General features: G+C 43.6%; 1 protein-coding gene across 2 annotated transcripts in view; it reads right to left on the reverse strand.

The window, feature by feature from the left end:
• Positions 1-25,660, reverse strand: part of TRABD2B (TraB domain containing 2B) — a 499,500-nt gene that overhangs the window by 199,654 nt on the left and 274,186 nt on the right. For both annotated transcript variants that reach the window (XM_030207549.1, XM_030207550.1), the window contains exon 4: positions 18,547-18,721. In XM_030207549.1, coding sequence (XP_030063409.1) covers positions 18,547-18,721 — 175 coding nt within the window. The remainder of the gene's footprint in view (positions 1-18,546; positions 18,722-25,660) is intronic.

Below are 25,660 nucleotides of genomic sequence, written 5' to 3' on the forward strand. Positions count from 1 at the left end.
GGAGGTGAACGACTTGTATATTCTTTCCAAAAATACTAGGACAGGAGGAACAAGATGGCCGCTGCTGCATAGAGCTGTTGTAACAGCGCTCCAACGTATTTGGGTAAAGCGATTTTCCTTGTTAAATAATGCCGCATACAAAGAGAAAAGGGGTGGTGAAGAAGGATCCCTTACCCTCCGCTACCTCAACACCTACCCAATTAAGTTGGATCGATTTCTGTTATCACTCTCCCAATCAACAAGGGAAGGTAATACCGCAGTGGAATGCCCCGGAGAAGCGGAGTTTCCACCGGTTGATGAAACCTCCCTGTCTCCTCCATCGCAGTTGCTACCTCCGTGTCCGGCAGCGTCAGCAGCCCTTGGGGCGACCCCATACACCACCGGAAGTGTGGTTGGAGAGGCGCCAGTTGAGGGACCTGAGCTGCAATATTCGCTGCCGAGTCCTGAGAAGGATTTCTCGGGAGGAAAACCGGAGGTAAATTTGAATTCGATTTGGACTATGTTGAATAGAATGAATGAAACTTTGTTAAAAACTTCTGGGGAAGTCCATGCCATGAATGAGAAATTTGAGAAATTGAAAGATACAATAGAGCAAGTTAAAACTGAAACTTCAACAAAGATTACGAATATCCAGAAAGAAGTTGATTTGCTACATGAATATAAGAATGCAGCAGTAAGAGATAGTGGAGATATTCGGCGTAGAATTGAACAGATTGAGAATTATAACAGAAGACTAAATTTAAGGTTGCTCAATTTCCCAAAACTCCTAGGAAATTCGCCCTCTGATCTCTTTAGAAGATATCTAAATGAGATTTTAAAATTTCCCCTTGAAAGTTTGCCGCCAGTAAATAAAATTTACTATATTGGGAATCCTATGGAGAAGATTGGGGAAAAACAGAATTTGCCGCAAACAATTGGCAACTTGGACATATCTGCTCTATTAGAACAAACTCTAGATCAATGTACAGACAGAGCGACCCTCATTGTTTCTCTGGTATTTGAGCAGGACTTGAATGCCATTATGAGAAACTACTTTAAAAATTCCACTACACTTTTTGGAGGAGAAAGGATATGGATATACCCGGACGTTACAAAGCAAACCCAACAAAAAAGAAAACTATTCTTGGCAATGAGAAAAAGGACATTGGAGATAGGGGGTTCTTTTTTTCTTGCCTACCCATGTAAATGTAATGTTAAGTTGGGTTTAAATAAGTATGTTTTCTATTCACCAGATCAGTTAAAATCCTTTTTAGATTTAAAGCAACTTAAATAATATTTAACATCTAATAAGTAATTTTGATTGGGAATATGCAGCAAATATTTCCTTAACATTTATTTCCACTTTGTAATCTTCTCTTTTCTTTTGTTCCTCCATCCTTGAACTGTGGTCTGAAGAAGCTAAATATTTTCTTTGTTTGAATTAATTATATGGTATTATTCTCTAGCTGTATTTCATAAACAAGTTATGCTTGTTAATTATTTGAAAATGATAAATAAAAAAAATAAATAAAAAAATAAAAAATACTAGGACTAGGGGGCATGCAATGAAGCTACTAAGTTTAAAAGAAATTGGGATGAAACATGTCTTCACTCAATGAGTAATTAAACTCTGGAATTTGTTGCCAGAGAGTGTGGTAAAAGCAGTTAGCTTAACAGGGTTTTAAAAAAAAGTTTGGATACTTTCTTAAAAGAAAAGTCCAGAGAAACCTTCAGTGGAAAATGTGCACTTGGTCTCAATCAGGGTAAGGATCATTTTTGGAGCACTTCCGTTAAATTGGACGGCTCTTCCTCTGGGGTTTAAGCTGGAGACTAATTACATATTATTTCATAATTGAGGACCTAGTTTTTTAAAGAACTGTTGTACAGAATATGAATTATCCTTCATAAGGTACCATTCATCATGTAGAAGGAATCAAAGAGGAGTGATTGGCTTTTATTTCTTTGTGGTATACCACTTATTACCATTATGAAAGGGGAACATACTTGCGATATCAAATTTAAACCACTTAGTAAACACTTTTTTTTTCAATTAAATTGTTGAGCATCTCAAGGATAATGACATAAGTACTAGGTTTTTAATATTACAGAAATACTAATTGACAGGTTCTGATCTTGGAATTTGTTCTCATTGCCTTGTCGGAGGACAGGAAGGGATATTTTTTCATGAGATCCTATGGACTTCAGTTCCTTTGAGTATAATGCTTTTCTTGCTTGACTACAAAAGATGATTGATCGAACAGGAGTGATTTGTAGGAGGAAAAAGTAGAAATTGTGGACACCATTTTTCCCTTGCTTAAGATCTTCCCTTCTCCCCATGCCCTTTGGGACCTGGAAAACAGAGGTAAGGAAAGGTCTCCCTTTCCTGTCGCCTTGGGAGCCTAGCACACAGTGGCTTCTACCCCGCACTTTCCCACTCATGGCAGGCTCAATGCGGCTTACATGGGGCAATGGAGGGTTAAGTGACTTGCCCAGAGTCCCACTAGCAACATTCCATGTAGAAGTCGGCCCCTTGCAGATCACCAATGTGGCCGCGCAGGCTTCTGCTTCTGTGAGTCTGACGTCCTGCACATACGTGCAGGACGTCAGACTCACAGAAACAGAAGCCTGCGCAGCCTTCTACATGGAATGTTGCTAGTGGAATAGCAACATTCCATGTAGAATCTCCAATAGTATCTATTTTATTTTTGTTACATTTGTACCCCACGCTTTCCCACTCATGGTAGGCTCAATGCGGCTTACATGGGGCAATGGAGGGTTAAGTGACTTGCCCAGAGTCACAAGGAGCTGCCTGTGCCTGAAGTGGGAATTGAACTCAGTTCCTCAGGACCAAAGTCCACCACCCTAACCACTAGGCCACTCTTCCACTCTTGCTACTATTTGAGATTCTACATGGAATGTTGCTATTCTACTAGCAACATTCCATGTAGAAGTCGGAAGTCGACCCTTGCAGATCACCAATGTGGCCGCGCAGCCTTCTGCTTCTGTGAGTCTGACAGACTCACAGAAACAGAAGCCTGCGCAGCCTTCTACATGGAATGTTGCTAGTGGAATAGCAACATTCCATGTAGAATCTCCAATAGTAGCAACATTCCATGTAGAATCTCCAATAGTATCTATTTTATTTTTGTTACATTTGTACCCTGCGCTTTCCCACTCATGGCAGGCTCAATGCGGCTTACATGGGGCAATGAAGGGTTAAGTGAATTGCCCAGAGTCACAAGGAGCTGCCTGTGCCTGAAGTGGGAATCAAACTCAGTTCCTCAGTTCCCCAGGACCAAAGTCCACCACCCTAACCACTAGGCCACTCCTCCACTCCATTTTTAAAAAGGTACTTTAAAAAAGCTGTCTAATGGATTGTTCTATAAATTTCATCTTAGTCAGTAATGAATACATTTTACTCTATTTATTGTGAAGGTCGTGCTCTTCTTCGTGTGATAAGTGGAAACTTCTATAAAAGGGATAAGAGTGGAGTAGTAGCCCAGTGGTTAGAGCAGAAGGCTGTGAACCGGGAAGGTCTGGCTCAAATCTCGCTGTTTCTCCTTATGGTCTTGAGCGAATCACATAGGGCTCCTTTTACCCAAGATGTGGATGGATGGGTCAGGGGTGTACCTAAAATTTGTGCACAGTGTTACAGAATACTGTGGATGTACACCCAAATTGGGCGCTGGGAACTATACCTGGTTTTAATCCTGGTGCCTAAATTTGAGTGCTGAAATTGTCTCTCAGTGCTATTATATAATGGACGCTCATCTTTGAATATAGTAACATGTGGAGGGGCATAATCGAACGGGGGACCCAAGTTTTCCTGAATTATCGAAACAAGATGGGTGGCCATCTTTCATTTCGATAACACAGTCGGGGACGCCCAAATCGCAAAATTTAGGTCGACCTTAGAGATGGTCGTCCCCGATTTTCGGCGATAATGGAAACTGAGGATGCCCATCTCAGAAACGACCAAATCCAATCCATTTGGTCATGGGAGGAGCCAGCATTCATAGTGCACTGGTCCCCCTCACATGCCAGGACAGCAACCGGGCACCCTAAGGGGCACTGCAGTGGACTTCAGAAATTGCTCCCAGGTGCATAGATCCCTTACCATGTATGCTGAGCTCCCAACCCCCTCCCAAAACCCACTACCCACCACTGTACACCACTACCATAGCCCTTATGGGTGAAGGGGGCACCTAAATGTGGGGACGTCAGCTGCAGCGTACAGCGAAGATCAGCTGAGAGGAGCGCATCTGTGTGGGCCGTGCACGCCGGAGTCAGAAGACAGCACTTCTGCTGGCGGGGGTTCGGGTGGAAGGGGCCCGGCCCGGTGGCGCAAGTGGGTAGGACTGTGGCACTGGGCCCCCCTGAAGGGGGGGGGCGGCGGCGACAACCTGGGAGGGGTAGCAGTGGGGGTGGGGCCCAGGGGTCAGGGCCGGGAGCCCGAGGGCGGCCTTGTCCCGGGCCTGGCCCAGTCTCTCGGCAGCCCTGCTTCATAGTAACATAGTAGATGACGGCAGAGAAAGACCTGCACGGTCCAGCCAGTCTGCCCAACAAGATAAACTCACGTGCTACTTTTTGTGTCTACCTGACCTTGATTTGTATCTGCCAGTTTCATGGCACAGACCGTAGAAGTCTGCCCAGCAGTAGCCCCGCCTCCCAACCACTAGCCCCGCCCCCCCACTGGCTCTGCTTCAATCAATCTTTTACTTAGGCGCGCTGGTGTATTTAGCACGCATTAAAAATAGGTGCACACTAAATGCTAAAGACGCCCATAGGAATACATCGGCGCCTTTAGTGTTTAGCAAAGACCTATTTTTAATGCACCCTAAAAACGCCAGCGCACCTTATAAAAGACCCACAGAGTTTAGCGCTCAAGTTTTTCAACTCTGAATTTTCAATGCCATTTATTGAATTTCCTCCAAAGCTGCCACAGCTTTTCATGAAGTGAAGTTGATGATATTTTAAGAAGGTAATGACAAGGGATCAAAATACAGTTGCGGACCAAGAAATGGATCTGGGGATTGTCGTTGATAATACACTGAAACCTTCTGCTCAGTGTGCTGCTGCGGCTAGGAAAGCGAATAGAATGTTGGGTATTATTAGGAAAAGTATGGAAAACAGGTATGAGAATGTTATAATGCCGTTGTATCGCTCCATGGTGCGACCGCACCTTGAGTATTGTGTTCAATTCTGGTCGCCGCATCTCAAGAAAGATATAGTAGAATTGGAAAAGGTGCAACGAAGGGCGACTAAAATGATAGCGGGGATGGGATTACTTCCCTATGAAGAAAGACTAAGGAGGCTAGGGCTTTTCAGCTTGGAGAAGTGACGGCTGAGGGGAAACATGATAGAGGTATGTAAAATAATGAGTGGAGCGGAACAGGTGGATGTGAAGCGTCTGTTCATGCTTTCCAAAAATACTAGGACTAGGGGACATGCGATGAAACTACAGTGTAGTAAATTTAAAACAAATCGGAGAAAATCTTTCTTCACCCAACACATAATTAAACTCTGGAATTTGTTGTCGGAGAACGTAGTGAAGGCGGTTAGCTTGGCAGAGTTTAAAAAGGGGTTAGACGGTTTCCTAAAGGACAAGTCCATAGACCGCTACTAAATGGACTTGGGAAAAATCCACAATTTTGGGAATAACGTATAGAATGTTTGTACGTTTGGGTAGCTTGCCAGGTGCCCTTGACCTGGATTGGTCACTGTCGGGGACAGGATGCTGGGCTTGATGGACCTTTGGTCTTTTCCCAGTATGGCATTACTTATGTACTTACGCACTTATGGGGAACTTCTGTATGATTTAAGTCCCGGCTATCTAAAAGAGAAATTTACGATCTATCCTTGATAGAGTATCGAGAAATTTCTGTCGATTGGTAGGTACAGAACAACAGACATTATTGGGTAAAGGGGCTGAATTATGGAACTCACTTCCAGGAGATTTTAGAGGTATAACAAATTATGTGATGGTTCATCGTCATTTGAAAACGTGGCTTTTTATAAAGTATTTGTCTATGTAATGAGGTTTTTATTAAGGGAGAAAGCTGGGGTTTAGTATTAGTGTATAGGACAGATATATTTTTAAATTTTGCATGTTAGCTAATCATTATCCCCCAGATTTGATACTTGGCACTCAAAATTGTGCGTGCAAATATAACATAATAAGAATATAAGTAATGCCATACTGGGACAGATCGAAGGTCCTTCAAGCCCAGTATCCTGTTTCCAGCAGTGGCCAATTCAGATCACAAGTACCTGGCAAGATCCTAAAACAGTACAATACATTTTATACTGATTATCCCACAAATAAGCAGTGTAATTTCCCCAGGTCCATCTTAATAATGGCTGAAGGACTTTTCTTTTAGGAAGTTATCCGAACCTTTTTTAAACTCTGCTAAGCTAACTGCTTTCTTTGGTGCCTCTGAAAGGATATAGACAGGGTGGCAGCAGTATTAGGACAGGTTTCAAAGGAATTTGAGCAGGTAACAAAATAGTTACGTGGGCAAATTCCTGAGGATGAAAATTTCCCTTCACTTAGCAAGCTCAAAGATATAGTTTAAGCAGTGAACTTCTCCAGTCCATTTTTTCAAAGGAAAGCTCTATATTCATTTAAAACTTTTCTACACAGCTCAGATTCCCCGACCTGAGCCCTATGTTCAGCTCAAGACTCTAGGTTATCCATGCCCTTGGTTTTCTGTGCTCACCTTGAGTCTAATAGGTAATCAGCATTCATAGTAGATGATGACGGCAGAAAAAGACCTGCACGGTCCATCCAGTCTGCCCAACAAGATAACTCATATTTGCTGCTTTTTGTGTATACCCTACTTTGATTTGTACCCGTGCTCTTCAGGGCACAGACCGTATAAGTCTGCCCAGCACTATCACCGCCTCCCAACCACCAGCCCCGCCTCCCAACCACCGGCTCTGGCACAGACTGTATAAGTCTGCCCAGCACTACCCCCGCCTCCCAACCACCAGTCCCGCTTCCCACCACCGGCTCTGGCACCAATTTTATGGAATACATCGCCTAGTGCCCTAAGCACAGCCTCTCTTGTTTGAGATTTGGATCTGGACTGAAGACCCACATACTCATGCAAGCTTTTGAAGGAGCCGCAGGTCCTTGCTAACAGGTTTGGGTTCCCTGCTTTTCTCCTTGCCTTTTCAATGCAGAACTCTTATCCCAGTCCTCTCATCCTTCTTTTTTTCTCTTATGAACGTACCGTCTCCTGTGAAATGACGTCCCTTTCCTCCTTTGCAATCGTAAACCGCTTTGATCGGCTGTCCAGAAAAGCGGTATATTAAGTGCCAAATAAACCTAAACATAATTTGCAAGCAAAACTTAATTGAGCAATGAGCCAATTAGCACCAATAACTGGGCACTAATGATCAACTATTGGCGTTCATTGGCAACAACTTCAATTTACGCACATATATTGCTAAGAGCTATTCCATAAAGATATAGGCATAAATCTTTTAGCGTGCAACTGAAAAGGGGGTGTGGCTATGGGAGGAGCATAGGCGGGTCAGGGGTGTTCACTAAAGATGTGCGTAATATTATTGAAGTCGGGAGATCCACGCCTAATTTACATGTGAGAATTTACACCAGGTTTCAGTTAACATAGTAGATGACGGCAGAAAAAGACCTGCACAGTCCATCCAGTCTGCCCAACAAGATAAACTCATATGTGTATACCTTACCTTGATTTGTACCTGCCTTTTTCAGGGCACTGACCGTATAAGTCTGCCCAGCACTATCCCCACCTCCCAACCACCAGTCCCGCCTCCCACCACTGGCTCTGACACAGACCGTATAAGTCTGCCCACCACTATCCTCGCCTCCCAACCACCAACCCCTCTTCCCCCCACCGGCTCCGCCACCCAATTTCGGCTAAGCTCCTGAGGATCCATTCCTTCTGCACAGTTGGTATAAATCCTCACATCCAAAGTTGAGCGTGGATTCTGGCGCTTTGTGCTATTCGATAAATGACACCAATTTGGAGCACCAATTTATAGATTAGTGATCAGCGCTCATTTTTGGGGGGCACCCAAATTTGGGTGCCATTTATAGAACCTAATCCATCCTGAACTGATGGTTGGCAGTACATTAGTGAAGAAAGTCCAGAAAAAAAGAAAAACCCAACAGAAATGCATTTCAGATACAATCTGCTGCATGTAAAATACTAACAACTATACAAACCCCAAGGGAGAGACAAAAATATACAATATACTGATTGCTCTTCTGAAAGTATTGTTACAAAAATGGTATGGGGCAAACCGTACGAGGAAAGACTTGCCGACCTGAACATATATACCTTGGAGGAAAAGAGAAAACAGGGGTGACATGATACAGACGTTCAAATATTTGAAAGGTATTAATCCGCAAACAAACCTTTTCCAGAGACAGAAAGGTGGTAGAACTAGAGGACAAAAATGAGGCTGGGGGGGGGGGGGGGGGGGGGCAGACTCAGGAGTAATGTCAGGAAGTATTTTTTCACGGAAAGGGTGGTGGATACGTGGAATGCCCACCGCAGGAGGTGGTGGAGATGAAAACAGTAATGGAATTCAAACATGCATGGGATAAACATAAAGGAATCCTGTTTAGAAGGAATGGATCCATGGAATCTTAGTAGAGATTGGGTGGCAACACCGGTAATTGGGAAGCTAAACCAGTGCTAGGTAGATTTCTACGGTCTACGCCCTGATCGTGACTGAATAGATATGGATGGGCTGAAGTGTAAATTTAAGGGGCTTTGACATTAGCTTTACAACTTTTTGTACAAGAACAGTGCTAGGCAGACGTCTACGGTCTGTGCCCTGAGAATGGCAAGGACAAATCAAACTTGGGTATACATATAAAGTAACACATACCATGTAAAATGAGTTTATCTTGTTGGGCAGACTGAACGGACCATTCAGGTCTTTATCTGCTGTCATTTACTATGTTAATATATGTTACTATGTTACTCTTTGGCGTTCTACATGGAATGTTGCTACTAATTGGGATTCCGGAATCTTGTAACTCTTTAGGATTCCAGAATCTTCAGAACTTTTAGTTCAAGAACAGTACTGGGCAGACCTCTACGGTCTGTGCCCTGAGAATGGCAAGGACAAATGAAACTGGGGTATACATATAAAGTATCACATACCATGTGAAATGAGTTTATCTTGTTGGGCAGACTGGATGGACCGTTCAGGTCTTTATCTGCCATTATTTACTATGTTACTATATGTTACTATGGCATCATCATTTGCCCCTATTAAAGATATATATAAGTACATAACTATTGCCATACTGGGACAGACCAAAGGTCCATGAAGCCCAACATCCTGTTTCCAACAGCGGCCAATCCAGGTCACAAATACCTGGCAAGATCCCCCAAAAAGTACAAAACATTTTATGCTGCTTATCCAGAAATAAGCACTTCATGTCCAGTTCAAATGCCAGACTGAAAAACAGAGTTTTGACGGCTCCCTTGGTCGGCCACTGCATTGAATTCAATCGTAACTTTTCCGAGATGCAGTGGTTGATTGTTGAACAAATCTCTCCACATTTCCAAGGGGATCGAGATGCCTATTTAGCCTTGCGTGAACAGTATTGCATCATTGAGTTAGATTCAGTTATGCCTACGGGACTGAATGAGTATATTGAATGGAATGACACCATTTGATAAGATGGGAGTATAGTCTTTTTAGTGATGTCAGCACATTTTTGTGACACAAGTTTGCTCTGTTGAAGGATTTCCCCGCCACACTGCAATTTCAAAATGGAGGATCCGTTGTCAATGCAGCACTGGCGTCCCTGAAGAAGAATTTTGAAACAGAGATTTCTGTTGGACATTTGGAACACTCAGTGAGACAGCGACTGATTCGAACTAAGAGAAGTTCGCTCCCGTTTGCTCCTTTATATTCCGGTGCTTTTTGTATAGTGTATGAACATATTTTTGGAGACAGGCTGTTTGCCTACAGATTAGAGGGTCCTTTTTTGTATATGGATGCCTATTGAATATCTTTACACTTTTACTTTAACATTTATATATAGGAAAATTAAGTAATAAATAAAATAAGGTTTGGATATATTAAATTAAAATAAATTAAGAGGTATCTATATAAGTACATAAGACCATGGGTCCATCGAGCCCAGCATCCTGTCCAAGACAGCGGCCAATCCAGGCCAAGGGCACCAGGCAAGCTTCCCAAACGTACAAACGTTCTATACATGTTATTCCTGGAATTGTGGATTTTTCCCAAGTCCGTTTAGCAGTGGTTTATGGACTTGTCCTTTAGGAACCCATCTAACCCCTTTTTAAACTCTGCCAAGCTAACTTTGCAGCTAGACTCACTGAAACTTAAGCACGGCTGTAAGTTCAGCCTATACCGAACTCTCTTTTGTTCCCCTTTTGGCAAAGGGCTACATGAGTGTGTCTTCTCTAGGCTTTTGGTATACTTTTCTCTGGGCATGTAAAATACAGCAGAGGAATTGCATTACTGTGGCATTTCCCCGTTAAGGATAGCCAGCCAGACCCGACTTCTGGAACACACTTTGCTGAAAAATGTGAACTGAATATTTTACATAAGAGCGTGTGACTCTATTTTACTGGGGTAACATGCCATTATTAAATTTATAGTAACCATATATCTGTAAGAATACTTTCTATCCTCGTGAAAGGATAATTTTATGCCTACAGGACGTCTAAAAAGGACCAGTCTATGTGCCTCAGTAAACATCCTGTAATAATATTTTGTCTGAACTCCAGAGGTGATAAACATGAGTTATCAAAGTATGATAACAACTGAGCTAATAAAAGGAAAGGGAGACATTAAAAAAGCAAAACATCCTAATGAAAATATCCTTCAAGTTAACTGCGCTCATAAATTTCCCCTTCTGTTATCATAAGCGTTATTTTTAAATTACTTGCAACATAAAAATGAAATATAACAGGACTGATTTTTTTTTTTTAAACATTGATTTTACATGTCCTGTCTAATGCCAAAATGTTAATTCTCTTTTCAACAGCCTGATTGTGGTCTGCTGTGTTGCTAGTTTATGAGGAAAAGACGATCTGGGGGTTTAGTGATTGGACTCGATCGCTGTCTATGTTTGTGAATCATGTTAAGCTCTGGAAAACGGTGATTCTGAACAAAAGCACAATCATGGTGTTCAAGCACGGATTCCCAAAGAAAGACCTTGACAACCCAAACGGCAATATTCTTGGGTTGATTTGCACATTTACCCCTGGATTCTATGTAGTCTGCTTAGATTTAGGATTCTATATCAACGCACCCAACTTAATTGGTTTAACACGCTAATGAGCACCGATATCAGCACTTAACAAGCAATAATGAGCATTAATTGGCATCGACTAGAATTTAGGCGCACAACTCACAAAGGGGTCCTTTTACTAAGCCGCGTAGGCGCATTCGCATGTCCTAAGTGAGTCAGTTTTGAATTACCGCCCAGCTGCTGCATGGCCAGGGCGGTAATTTCATTTTCTATTCATGCCCACGTCGTGCCCCGGAAACTTTCTGGTGCGCCGCGCTAACCAGGCGGTTATCAACATTGTATGCGTGCTGATTATTACCGCTTAGTTAACGCGTGAGACTTTGCCACTAGGTCAGTGGGTGGCGGTAACGTCTCAGGCCCAAAATGGACGCATGCCAATTTGTATTTTGCCACACGTCCATTTTCAGCTAAAAATGAAAGGCCGTTTTTGCAGGTGCACTGAAAAATGGACCTTCGCACGCCCAATACATGCGTCAATTCAGGAATCCCAATTAGTAGCAACATTCCATGTAGAAACCCAAAGAGTAACATGGTAACATAGTAAATGATGGCAGATAAAGACCTGTACGGTCCATCCAGTCTGCCCAACAAGATAAACTCATTTTACATGGTATGTGATACTTTATACCCGAGTTTGATTTGCCTTTGCCATTCTCAGGGCACAGACTGTAGAAGTCTGCCCAGCACTGTTCTTGTACTAAAAGTTCTGAAGCTAACGTCAAAGCCCCATAAAATTTACACTCAAGCCCATCCATATCTATTCAGTCACGATCAGGGCGTAGACCACAGAAGTCTGCCCAGCACCAGTTTTGCTTCCCAATTACCGGCGTCGCCACCTAATCTACACTAAGATTCCTTGGATCCATTCCTTCTAAACAGGATTCCTTTGTGTTTATCCCACGCACGTTTGAATTGCAGTACCATTTTCATCTCCACCACCTCCCGCCGGAGGGCATTCCACATATCCACCACCCTTCTCTGTGAAAAAATACTTCCTGACATTATTCCTAAGTCTGCTCCCCCTTCAACCTCAATTCATGTCCTCTGGTTCTACTGCCTTCCCGTCTCCGAAAAAAGGTTTTGTTTGCGGATTAACGCCTTTCAAATATTTGAACGTCTGTATCATGCCACCCTTGTTTCTCCTTTCCTCCAAGGTATACATGTGTGCTACTTGCAATGTCTACAGCATTCTCCTTGACCCTTGCTGGCTTAAGAAGTATCTCTATGATCTGCCCTTATTCTGGATTAAGGGTGGTCTACTTGAGTTGAAGCACTCCGTCAAAAATAGCAAATTCAATTTCTGTGCCGCATGTCTCAAGAGCATATTCTCAACTTGCACTTCTGAGGTTTGCACAAATGCTTTCTGTGTATTTATCTTGTATTAGTAGTATAATTAATATTAATGAAGGAACCTCGGTCACTGCTTTCCTTCTCAAGGCTAACAGGAAGATTCTTTGTTTGCTGGACAAGCTCAACCAAGATAAAAGAGGAAACATTTGTGTCAGTTTATGCCTCAAGTAAATCACTGACAACCAGGATGCATGAAAGCGGCTGCCAGCTGAGGCAGATCTTAGACAAAATGTGTGATTATTATTAACATCCAACATAAAAGCCAAAGACTTCTCTTGTGAAAATAAATACAACTTGCTTTCCCAGAATACTTTGCCCGTAGCTATTCGAGCAGCATGATAACTTGAACACAAAAGGCCGTTTTCTGAATGTTTCTTAAGCAGTCGATGATAGATCCGAGCTGTGCTCTTGCACTGGTTGCCTTGTAGACTGACACAGGCAGATTGTCAATTGCTCAGGAACTTGCGATAAACAAAGTGTCACCTCCGGTAACGGTTAAGGGGGCTTAAATTAAATTCGAAAGAGTCAGAATCTAGAGAGATGCCACTGAAACACAGAGGCCATGGAATACTTGCACTCCAACATCCAAAGAAGTAGATCTGCCCCCACAGGTCTCCGATGGTATTGCAGTGGGCTCATCTTTAGGAGAGCTGTAAAGGCCAGCCTCAGCTTCCCCCATATGTTTCCCCCGTAATCTCTGCTTTCCTGGTCTTGTTCCAGCACTGATGATGAATCGCTCGCTAAAAAGGAACTACCGCAGCAGCCCAGCGGTAGTTCCAGTGGTGTAGTGAGGGCGGCTGCCACCCGGGGCGGTTCACCGCTGCGCACCCCCCCCCCCCTTGGCGCATCACCAAAGCCCCCCTTCGGCACATCAACCCCCCTTCGGCGCATCAACCCCCCCTCGGCGCATCAACCCCCCCCCCCCCCCCGGCGCATCACCCAAGCCCCTCCCGAGTGCATTCTTGCCTGCCGTGTGCACGCCGCTGGAGGGGTGTCGGTTCCACTGGTTCCCTGCTCCCTCCGACACCCCCCCCAGCGGCGTGCATCCGGGGTGGACCGCCCCCACCGCCCTGCCCTTGCTACGCCGCTGGGGAGTTCCCACCCCCAGCACGCCGTCATATCCGACACTACAAAAATATTTGTACTTTTGTAGTGCCGGTGTATACCCGGCAGTAATTGGGCAGTGCTGTTTGCTGCCCGGTTACCGCCAGGTTAAGGCGGGAGCCCTCAATGGGTGGTGGTAAGGGCTCCCCCCTGAAATGGCCGTGTGGCAAGTGCTTCACTTGCCATATGGCCATTTCCTGAAGAAAAGAAAGACCTACCTTTTTCCCGCTGCGGTAAAAGGGGGCCTCGGCACATGTCCAAATCAGCGTAGGCCCCCTTTTGCAGCAGCTTGGTAAAAGGGGCCCTGTTTACTAAGCTGTGCTAATTTTTCAGCTTGCACTAAAAATTAGCATGTGCTAACGCTAGAGACATAAGACATAAGCATCGCCACACTGGGACAGACCAAAGGTCCATCTAGCCCAGCACCCTGTCTCCGACAGTGGCCAATCCAGGTCACAATCACCCAACAAGATCCACGGAGCAAAGCACTTTGTACTGCTTGTCCCAGGAATAGTGGATTTTTTGCCTACGTCCATTTAATAACACTCTATGGCCTTTTCCTTCAGGAAGCCGTCCAAACCTTTCTTAAACTCTGCAAAGCTAACCGCCTTAACCACATTCTCCGGCAACAAATTCCAGAGTCGAATTACGCGCTGAGTAAAGAAAAACTTTCTCTTATTTGTTCTAAACTTACTGCACTCCAGCTTCATCGCATGCCCCCTTGTCCTAGTATTTTTGGAAAGCGTAAACAGACGCTCCGTATCTATCTTTTCCATTCCACTCATTATTTTATAGACCTCTATCATATCACCCCTCAGCCGCCTTTTCTCCAAGCTGAAGAGCCCCACAGGAATATATGGGTGTCTCTAGCATTAACATACTAATTTTTAGCGCACGCTATAAGGATCTGTGCCTACAGTACGGCTTAGTAAACAAATACCAGAATGTTAATGCGTGGTAAAAGTGTTAACACCTGCTAACCATCACTGCACCCAAGTTATTCATATGGGTTGTGTAGCTCTTAACACATGCTAAGGTCTGTTATCCTAAAGTAAAAACCAACCCCCTGAAATTCAGTGCTATTTAACAGGCTAGAAAGGCTTAATAGCGCTTAACTGGCTATCTACCAATATTCAGCGGGGGGATAACTGGCTATCCTCCGCTGAATATCCTCGGTTAGTGGCGTTATATTGTGAGATCTAACTGGCTAGCCGCTGATTTTTAAAGCGAGTTTAGCAGCCATGTTTGGCTGCGTAAAACCACAGAATAATATCTGTGGCCGGTTTCCAGATAACCGGCTAAGTCTGACTATCGACCTAGCCATATTGAAACCAGCCAAAACTAAACCGGATACTCAATGCCAGTCACCAGAAATGGCCTGGCATTGAAAATCCGGGCTCAGCACTAACAGCGGGAGTTAAATCAGCCTCCATGTATTTGCTACGGGTTCTATGTGCAAAACATTTTTCTTAAAGATACAATATGCAAGAAAACCTTAAGTACATCTACCTAACTGAAAACAGATAAAAGAATACAAACATAAAAATTTTAAAAAACGTCAAAACTATTATGCTAAATATGTAGGTGGGTTCAAGTTAAATGCTTTGGTTAATAATCTACTTAACACGCAATCCCTGACCGTAACCAATGAATCTACTCCCTCCGCAGACCAACTAGCAAATTACTTTGAGCAAAAAATTAATACAATTAGATAAGAAATGAAACGCTCCATAACCGATATCGACAAATATATTCTTCCGTCTGTCAAATCTGCTGTATGCCATCCAGCAGACAGAACATGGTCTGACTTCTCCCCTCCCACGTTGGATCAGGTAAATTTTTTTCTATCCAAGTACGCAATGTATTTTAGACACATGTCCCAGCTATCTTCTAAGGTTAGCTCCCGACCTATTCATCAATTGCTTACAATCATACTTGTCCTTCATGTTATCGAATAGACTATTCCCTGAAAATGATGGCAAAACAATTCTAACACCTATCCCAAAGAATTCCAAGGCCAGTGGAAGTGAAGCATCTAATTATAGATCTGTAGCCTCTATTCCTTTATTGGTAAAAGTGATGGAAGTTTTAGTAGCTAGTCAGCTCATGAATTTCCTACAGGCCTTTTCTATCCTTCATAGTACACAATTGGGATTCTGGTCATCCTTTAGCACTGAGACCGTGCTCACCACCCTTATTGCAAATTTCAGAAAAGAGTTGAGCATGGGCAGAAAAATCAGAATTTTACAATTTTATATGTGCAGTGCCTTTGACACGGTTGACCATAATATATTGTTATACTTATTAGACCACTTTGATATTAGTGGAACTGTCTTAAATTGGTTCCACAGTTTCCTGATATCAAGATCCTATCAAGTAGGTTAGCTTGGCAGAGTTTAAAAAGGGTTTAGACGGTTTCCTAAAGGACAAGTCCATAAACCACTACTAAATGGACTTGGGAAAAATCCACAATTCCAGGAATAATATGTATAGAATGTTTGTACGTTTGGGAAGCTCGCCAGGTGCCCTTGGCCTGGATTGGCCGCTGTCGTGGACAGGATGCTGGGCTCGATGGACCCTTGGTCTTTTCCCAGTGTGGCATTACTTATGTACTTATAAGTAAAGCAATCAGGTCATTTCTCCTCATCCTGGGACTCTGTATGTGGGGTTCCACAAGGTTCTCCTTTGTCATCCATATTATTCAATATCATGATGGCACCGCTGGGTTACCTACTGGAAGATCACGGATTTAATCCCTTCATCTATGCTGATGATGTCACCATCTATATTCCTTTCAAAAGGGAATTACTAGAAATTATACATGAGATTAAAACCAGTTTAGATCTGATGGAATCTTGGGCATCCAGTTTCAAACTCAAATTAAATCGGGAAAAGACTAAATTCCTCATACTTACAAAACCCTATCAAACCTGTTTCCTTAAAAAAAACTTCATTATTGACAACACATCATATGCCTTAGATCAATCGATGAAAATCCTGGGCATCACCCTTGACCAGCATTTATCATTCAAAGCTCAGGTCTTAAAGGTGGTCTGAAGCGTCTTCCATACACTATGGGGTCCTTTCAAAAAGCTGCAGGAAAAAGGGCCCTGCGTTAGCAGCGGGGAGCATTTTTCCTGGGACCTTTTTATCAGAGCAGTTAAAAAGCCCCCAGACACACACTGAGGTGGCGATAAGGCCTCCTGCGCTAACCTGGCAGGAAAGCACAGCGATTCCCGATTACCGCCAGGTTACCGCTGCACAAGCCATTTCCAGGGTTTTTCTTTTTCTCTGGAAATGGCGCACATTCAGGGTGGGACTACCAGCGGCAGCCACGTTGGGCCGGCAGTAATCCCGGAAAAGCGAGCGGTAAGCCCACGTTGGACTTACCAACGCTCTGGAAAAGGGCCCCTATGGAAGTTAAAAAGGTTGCATATTTTCTTCCCATGCGCCACACTTTGTACTATCACCCTATCACTGGTACTATCCAAATTTGATTACTGTAATGCCATATATGTTGGTATTAAAATCTCACTCCTTTAAAATTATAAACAGCACAAAATACCGCTGCCAGTCTTGTATGCGGTGCTCATCGCTTTTAGAAGGCTTCCTCTCTCTTGTTAAAATTTCACTGGCTTCTCATAAAATCCAAGATTACCTTGAAAATATGCATGACCGTTTATCAAATCATAAATGGTTTATCACCCTCCTACATGCAACACTAACTGATTTACCTTCACGTAATACAGTAAAAACGTCTACAGAATACCTTGCACTCCATTATCCAAACTGCAAAGGTCTTTCTTACAAATCAATCCTTGTTGCAGGCTTCACATATTACTACTACTACTACTTAACATTTCTAGAGCATTACTAGGGTTACGCAGCGCTGTACAGATTAACAAAAAAGGACAGTCCCTGCTCCAAGGAGCTTACAATCTAAAGGACGAAATGTCAAGTAGGGGCAGTCTAGATTTCCTGAATAGAGGTATGGTGGTTAGGTGCCGAAGGCGACATTGAAGAGGTGGGCTTTGAGCAAGGCTTTGAAGATGGGAAGGAGGGGGCCTGGCGTATGGGCTCAGGGAGTTTATTCCAGGCATGGGGTGAGGCGAGGCAGAAAGGGCGGAGCCTGGAGTTGTTGCAGGCTTCACATATCAGAGTATTAAACTTTGGAATTCTCTACCCAAGTAATTAAGGTACTTAGAAGATTATCTGAGATTCGGTAAATTACTAAAGGCTTTTCTATTAAGTACATATCTTATCAAAAGACAATAAACTAATGTTGCCATCTCTAATATGTTTCAACGTAACCAATATTCTAGCCTAGCTTCATGACAAACACCCTAGTAGCGCTTTAGAAATGTTAAGTAGTAGTAGTAAGTATTCCTAATATGTTAAAATGTTATAATTAACCACTAGACTACTCCAGGGATCTGCATGCTGTTCTAAAGGACCTGAGTATAACATCTGAGGCTGGATCCCCTTTTAGCAACTGAACCCCTTCTGACTTTGCACACTATCATGTTAGACCCCTGATGCAGGCGTTTGTACGCCGAAACACGGCCCGTGTCGGGTATTCATCATTAATAAAGGATTGCATTTTTCTCATTCCTGAAGGCCCAGTGTTTACTTTTTCTGTTTGTATAATTAATTATCTGACTGCATCGTATTTTTGATGTTTTTCTTGAATGTAAGCCACATTGAAGCTGAGCTTGTTCGGGATAATGTGGGATACAAATGTCATAAATAAATAAAATTGAAAAACAAATGATGTAGCTTCGATGTCTATTTAAACAAAGATTTACTTATTGCCATACCTGCTCCAAATGCAAAGAAGAAGCTCTTTCCTGCGTTCTCCTTCAGCAAGGACATCACTCGTCCTGCCATCCTCTCGTTCCTCTTGTATATCAGCTCCTGTCTAAAGTAGCTGTCTATCTCCTGAGCTGTCACCTGCTCATGTGGAGGAAGCGTTGTATTGATGAAGTTCGGAAGCTGGAAGGAGAATAAAAATACACCATGTCAGCTGCAATGACAGGGCCTTCAGTGAGGGTCCAAGAAAACAACAGGGCAGACGATCTGCAAGCTCCGAAATGGAAAAACAACAAAGCAGATCGGCACAACGTAAACATAGATTCGTTGAATGAAAACAGAATATTCAGATCAGCCCGACACAGGCCGTGTTTCGCCCAGCAGGGCTGCGTCAGGGGCTACACAATTTTCTTATATTGTCGAAATTAAGCAGATATGTGTGTGGATATAAAAAATAGTAACATAATAGTAACATAGTAGATGACGGCAAAAAAAGACCTGCATGGTCCATCCAGTCTGCCCAACAAGATAAACTCATATGTGTATACCTTACCTTGATTTGTACCTGTCTTTTTCAGGGCACAGACCGTATAAGTCTGTCCAGCACTATCCCCGCCTCCCAACCACCATTCCCGCCTCCCATCACCGGCTCTGGCACAGACCGTATAAGTCTGCCCACCACTATCCGCGCCTCCCAACCATCAACCCCTCTTCCCCCCACCTGCTCCGCCACCCAAAAATGTAGGGTTGTGTAGCCCCTGACGCAGCCCTGCTGGGCGAAACACGGCCTGTGTCAGGCTGATCTGAATATTCTGTTTTCATTCAATAAATCTATGCTTACGTTGTACTGATCTGCTTTGTTGTTTCTCCAGTTCCTTCAGTGAGACAATATTCAGTCTAGCTCTTTGAGGCTGTGCAAAGCAGTACAAATGAGGTGCAAAGTGCATGGTTACTGTTCCCCAGTTTTCAAAGGACACCCCATGGGGAGTTTTCTTTTGAAGATCAGCTTGTGTTTGAAGGTAGAATATAGTTTTTGTAAGTTAAGATTCAAAGGAATTGAAACAACTGTAAATTTGAAAGTGTTGATAGAGCAATTTGACAAACTAAACAGAAATAAATCACCGGGACTGATGGTGTTCACCCTAGAGTTTTGAAGGAACTCAGATATGAAACTGCAGACCAGCTACTGATAATAAGTAGTTTATCATTAAAAGCTATCCTGTATCCGGGGACCAGAGGAGAGTGCAATACTGATAATTAAAAAGGGTACAAGAAGCGACCCAAGAAATTAGACTAGTAAGCCTGATCTCAGTACCACTACTACTACTACTACTATTTAGCATTTCTATAGCGCTACAAGGCATACGCAGCGCTGCACAAACATAGAAGAAAGACAGTCCCTGCTCAAAGAGCTTACAATCTAATAGACAAAAAATAAAGTAAGCAAATCAAATCAATTAATGTGTACAGGAAGGAGGAGAGGAGGGTAGGTGGAGGCGAGTGGTTACAAGTGGTTACAAGTCAAAAGCAATGTTAAAGAGGTGTGCTTTCAGTCTAGATTTAAAGGTGGCCAAGGATGGGGCAAGACGTAGGGGCTCAGGAAGTTTATTCCAGGCGTAGGGTGCAGCGAGACAGAAGGTGCGAAGTCTGGAGTTGGCAGTAGTGGAGAAGAGAACAGATAAGAAGGATTTATCCATGGAGCGGAGTGCACGGGAAGGGGTGTAGGGAAGGACGAGTGTGGAGAGATACTGGGGAGCAGCAGAGTGAGTACATTTATAGGTTAGTAGAAGAAGTTTGAACAGGATGCGAAAACGGATAGGGAGCCAGTGAAGGGTCTTGAGGAGAGGGGTAGTATGAGTAAAGCGACCCTGGCGGAAGACGAGACGGGCAGCAGAGTTTTGAACCGACTGGAGAGGGGAGAGGTGACTAAGTGGGAGGCCAGCAAGAAGCAGATTGCAGTAGTCTAAATGAGAGGTGACAAGGGTGTGGATGAGGGTTTTGGTAGAGTGCTCGGAAAGAAAGGGGCGGATTTTACGGATGTTGTAAAGAAAGAAACGACAGGTCTTGGCAATCTGCTGGATATGAGCAGAGAAGGAGAGAGAAGAGTCAAAGATGACCCCAAGGTTTCGAGCTGAGGAGACAGGGAGAATGAGAGAGCCATTAACAGAAATAGAAAACGGGGGGAGCGGGGAGGTGGGTTTGGGGGGGAAAATGAGAAGCTCGGTTTTGGTCATATTTAATTTCAGGTGGCGTTGAGACATCCAGACAGCAATGTCAGACAAGCACGCTGAAACTTTGGTTTGGATGCAAGGTGAGATATCAGGGGTAGAAAGGTAGATTTGGGAGTCATCAGCATAGAGATGGTAGGAAAAGCCATGGGATGAGATTAATGAGCCAAGGGAAGAAGTGTAGATAGAAAAGAGGAGGGGACCAAGAACAGAACCCTGAGGTACGCCGACAGGCAGAGGGATAGAAGTAGAAGAGGAGCCACCAGAGTGAACACTAAAGGTGCGGAGGGAGAGGTAGGAAGAGAACCAGGAAAGGACAGAGCCCTGGAATCCAAGTACCAGGCAAAAAGCTAGAAGCAATTGCCTAAAACAGAATTGCTAGACATATTTATTTAGATTTTTGCTCACACGTTTTTCAGTAGTAGCTCAAGGTGAGTTACCTTCAGATACTCTGGATATTTCTCTGCCCCAGGAGGGCTCACAATCTAAGTTTGTACCTGAGGCAATGGAGGGTTAAGTGACTTTTTTTTTTGTTACATTTTGTACCCCGCGCTTTCCCACTCATGGCAGGCTCAATGCGGCGTGCAATGGAGGGTTAAGTGACTTGCCCAAGATCACAAGGAGCAGCAGTGGGATTTGAACCGGCCACCGGTGCTCTAACCAATAGGCCACACCTCCACTCTATATTTATAAAGGCATAAAGGAGAAGAGCCAACTTGGAATTAGCACAGGAAAATGGTATTAATAATTTCTAGAGACATGATTTTGTATGGAAACACAACATTAAAAGCAAAACAACAACAACAACAACAACAAAAGGCTTCCTTTATTCTGTTTTAAAATGAACAAAATAACCCCCAATGAAATTCAAAATTTTCGTTTCACTTTTTTTTTCTTTTCTTTTACCCACTGTTTACAAATATGCAGGTCATTGGAAGGGTTGAGTAGTATTTACACACGTAAAGCATGCAAATGCATGCAAAACACATTAATATGCAAATCAAATAACATCATGCAGTCTTCTGTCATTAAACCTTCTTGAGTACTACCATGTAACTTCCTTGAGTGTCCCCTAGTCTTTGTACTCTTTGAAAGAATAAAAAATTGATTTCTATTTACCTGTTCTACACCACTCCGTGTTTCGTAGACTTCTAGCATATAACCCATCAGCCGTATCTGTTTCAAGCTGAAGAGTTCTAACCGATTAAGCTTTTCCTCATATGAGCGGAATTCCACCCCCTTAATCATTTTTTCTGCCCTTCTTTGAACCTTTTCTAATTCTGCTATATCTTTTTTAAGATACAGTGACCAGAATTGCACACAATACCTAAAGTGATGTTGCATGATGGAGCGATACAGAGCAGTGGCGTTCCTAGGGGGGGGGCGGTAGGTGCGATCCGCCTCGGGTGCACGCCGCTGGGGGGGGTGCTGCGCGCGCCTGTCCTCCATTGTTCCATGCTTCTTCTCTGCCCCAGAACAGGTTACTTCCTGTTCCGGGGCAGCGAAGAAGCATGGAACAACGGAGGACAGCCGCTCACGGCACCCCCCCCCCCCCAGCGACTTGCACCCGAGGGGGAGTTCCTTCGCGGGGGGTGTCCTTTCGCCGGGGAGGGGGGGTCTGCGCTGCATCCAGAGGGGCGCTGCACCCGGGGGGGCGGGGCGCATCGGCGATCCGCCCCGGGTGTCAGCCCCCCTAGGAACACCACTGATACAGAAGCATTATAATATCTTTGGTCTTATTTACCATCCCTTTCCTAATAATTCCTAGCATTCTGTTTGCTTTTTTGGACTTCACCAAACACTGGGCAGAAAATTTCCGCATATTGTCCACAATGACACCTAGGTCTTTTTCTTGGGTGCCGACTCCTAGGGTGGAACCTAGCCTCAGATTTTTCTTCAACACAAACGTGGAAGTCACCACGATCCAGTCCCAAACCAACCAGGTTCACAGTGACTTCCACTTTTCTGTTGGCATTTTGCTTTTTGTGGAAGGTTGGTTTCCTTTTTTTCTTAGATTTTTCTTCCCAATGTGCATCACTTTGCACTTGTACACATTAAATTCCATCTACCATTTGGGTGCCCAGTCTTTTTTCATAAGGTCTTCCTCCAATTTTTCACAATCCACATGTGTTTCCACAGCTTTGAATGGTTGTGTGTTGTTTGCAAATGTGATCACCTCACTCATTGTTCCTATTTCTAGATCTTTGATAAATATGTTATATAGCACCTGTCTCAGTACAGATCCCTGGGGCACTCCACTATTCACCCTCCTCCACTGAGAGAATTGGCCATTTAACCCTACCCTCTGTTTGCCATCCATCAACCAGTTCCTAATCCACAATAGAAGATTGACACCTATACCATAGGTTTTTAATTTTCTCAGGAGTCTCTCATGAGGAACTTTGTCAAATACTTTCTGAAAATCTAGATACACTACATCAACCAGCTCAACTTTATCCACTGTGATAAAGTCACTTCCAGGATAGTTGGGTTAAGGCAGCTTCAGTCTGAACTACAAGTCCCAGAAGGTATTGCAGGCAAGGAGCCAGGGGGTGAGATGGAAAACCCGGACTGGACTCCTAGCTGCAATGGGGGAGGACATGGGTGTAGGCTAACAGGAGGTGTAGGTTGGCTGCCACTAGGGGGAAAGAGATAGGAAACCCTGTGTGCAGGAGCTCCTCATTAGGCTCAGGCTCAACTCAGCTGGTATGGGTGTGTAGAGAAGCTAATGAGTGGAGAATGATTGGTTGTGAAGGCAGGGATTGATTAGGCAGGTGGGAAGGAGTCTCATGAGTTCAGTTCAGGAGACAGAAGGAGAGAAGTATTTGCAGGCTGAAAACCCTTGGGCAGGGAGGTCCCTAAAGTACTGAAGCAGGCTGAGATTCCTTGGGTGAGAGGAAGTCCCAAAAGTCACTGTGAAGCTGATGAAGGGAAAACCCTTGGGTAGAAGGAGTCCCTAAAATATTGAACTCTCCTGAAGGTAAAGAGGATAGAAGGTAGAAAATGCTGCTTGGTGACTGAACTGTGATGATGAACTGAAAGAACTGTTTGTCTTGGGAATTGAATTACTGTTTATTGTGCACTGGATAAAGAGTCCAGACTGAAGCCTGTATTGAATCCTGGTATGTGCTATGCTGCTGTGGGAACTGTGTACTAAAAACCTGCATGGAATAAAAGTCCTTAAGATTGAAGTTACTGGTGGACATCTATTTCTTCATTGTACCGGGAGCCTGTGGCTGGAGGAGATTGTTCTATCCTTGGCTGCACAAGAGAGGTACCTGGTTACACCACATGCTTATTCACATATTCAGATTGGTGAGGCAAGACTTATATTGGCTTAATTCATGTTTGTCTAAGTGTTTATTGATTTTATTCTTTATAATAGTTTCCACTATTTTGCCCAGATCTGAAGTCAGGCATACCAATCTATAATTTTCCAGATCACCCATGGATCCCTTTTAAAAACAGGCGTTACATTGGCCTCCCTCCAATCTTCAAGTACTATGGATGGTTTTAACAGCAGGTTACAGATCACTAACAGCAGATCTGCAATTTAACATTTGAGTTCTTTCAGTATCCTGGCGTATGTACCTTCTGGTCCAGGTGATTACTCTTTAATTTGTCTCTTTAATTTCGGTCACTTTAAAGCAGAGATGAAGCTGAAGCTTTTAGCAATTCTTGGTGAAAAGGTATATGTCTCTATCACAACAAACTGCTGGCCATCCCATGAACAATTTTACATGGGGGTGACTGTCCACTAGACTGATAGCATGTTAGAGAGGGAGTCTCCTTGTCTGGCCTTAAGACTGAAGAGCTCCCACACATTTGATGTTTTTGCCTCAGTTCTCAAAGATATTCAAACGGAGTTTGCCATCAGATGAAAAATTGTTAGAATAACAACAGACAATGATTCCAACTTTCTGAAAGCTTTCTTTGTTATTGGACAGCATGATGATGTTAAAGATAGAGATGAAAATGCGAGTGCTGAATTAGACAGTATTACTTCTAATGCAGATGATAATAACAATAATGATGATGATAAAGTATTCTTTGCGATATAGAAATCAAGTGTTTCAGAGATTCCCTGGATCAAAACCTGCAGACTCCGTTTTCTGTGGCTAAATCTCTCTTGTCTGTCCCCTTCTCCTCTACTGTTAATTCCAGACTCTGTTCCTTTTATCTCGCTGCACCTCATGCCTGGAATAGACTTCCAGAGCCAGTACGTCTAGCCCTGTCTTTGGCCGTTTTCAAATCCAGGCTAAAAGCCCACCTCTTTAACGCTGCTTTTGACTCCTAACCGCTACTCACTTGCCCTGTACCCTTTTATCCCCTCTTTAATTTCCTTACCTCTTAGTTGTTCTGTCTGTTTGTCTGTCCTACTTAGATTGTGAGCTCTTTGAGCAGGGACTGTCTTTTCATGTATGGTGTACAGTGCTGCGAATGCCTTGTAGCGCTATAGAAGTGATAAGTAGTAGTAGTAGTAATGTAGAAGCCTGCCCTTGCAGATCAGCAACGTGGCCGTGCAGGCTTCTGTTTCTGTGAGTCTGACGTCCTGCACGTACGTGCAGGACGTCAGACTCACAGAAACAGAAGCCTGCACGGCCGCGTTGCTGATCTGCAAGTGCAGGCTTCTAGATGGAATGTTGCTAGTGGAGTAGTAGCCTAGTGGTTAATGCAGTGGAACATGGGATGTTGTTACTATTTGAGATTCTGGAATGTTGCTATTACTCGAGATTCTACATGGAATATTGCTACTATTGAGATTCTGTTGCTACTATTTGAGATTCTACATGGAATGTTGCTATTCCACTAGCAACATTCCATTTTTAGACTGTGAGCTCTTTGAGCAGGGACTGTCTTTTCATGTATGGTGTACAGCGCTGCGTATGTCTTG

The sequence above is a fragment of the Microcaecilia unicolor genome, chromosome 6 (assembly GCF_901765095.1).
Source record: "Microcaecilia unicolor chromosome 6, aMicUni1.1, whole genome shotgun sequence".
Lineage (NCBI taxonomy): Eukaryota > Metazoa > Chordata > Amphibia > Gymnophiona > Siphonopidae > Microcaecilia > Microcaecilia unicolor.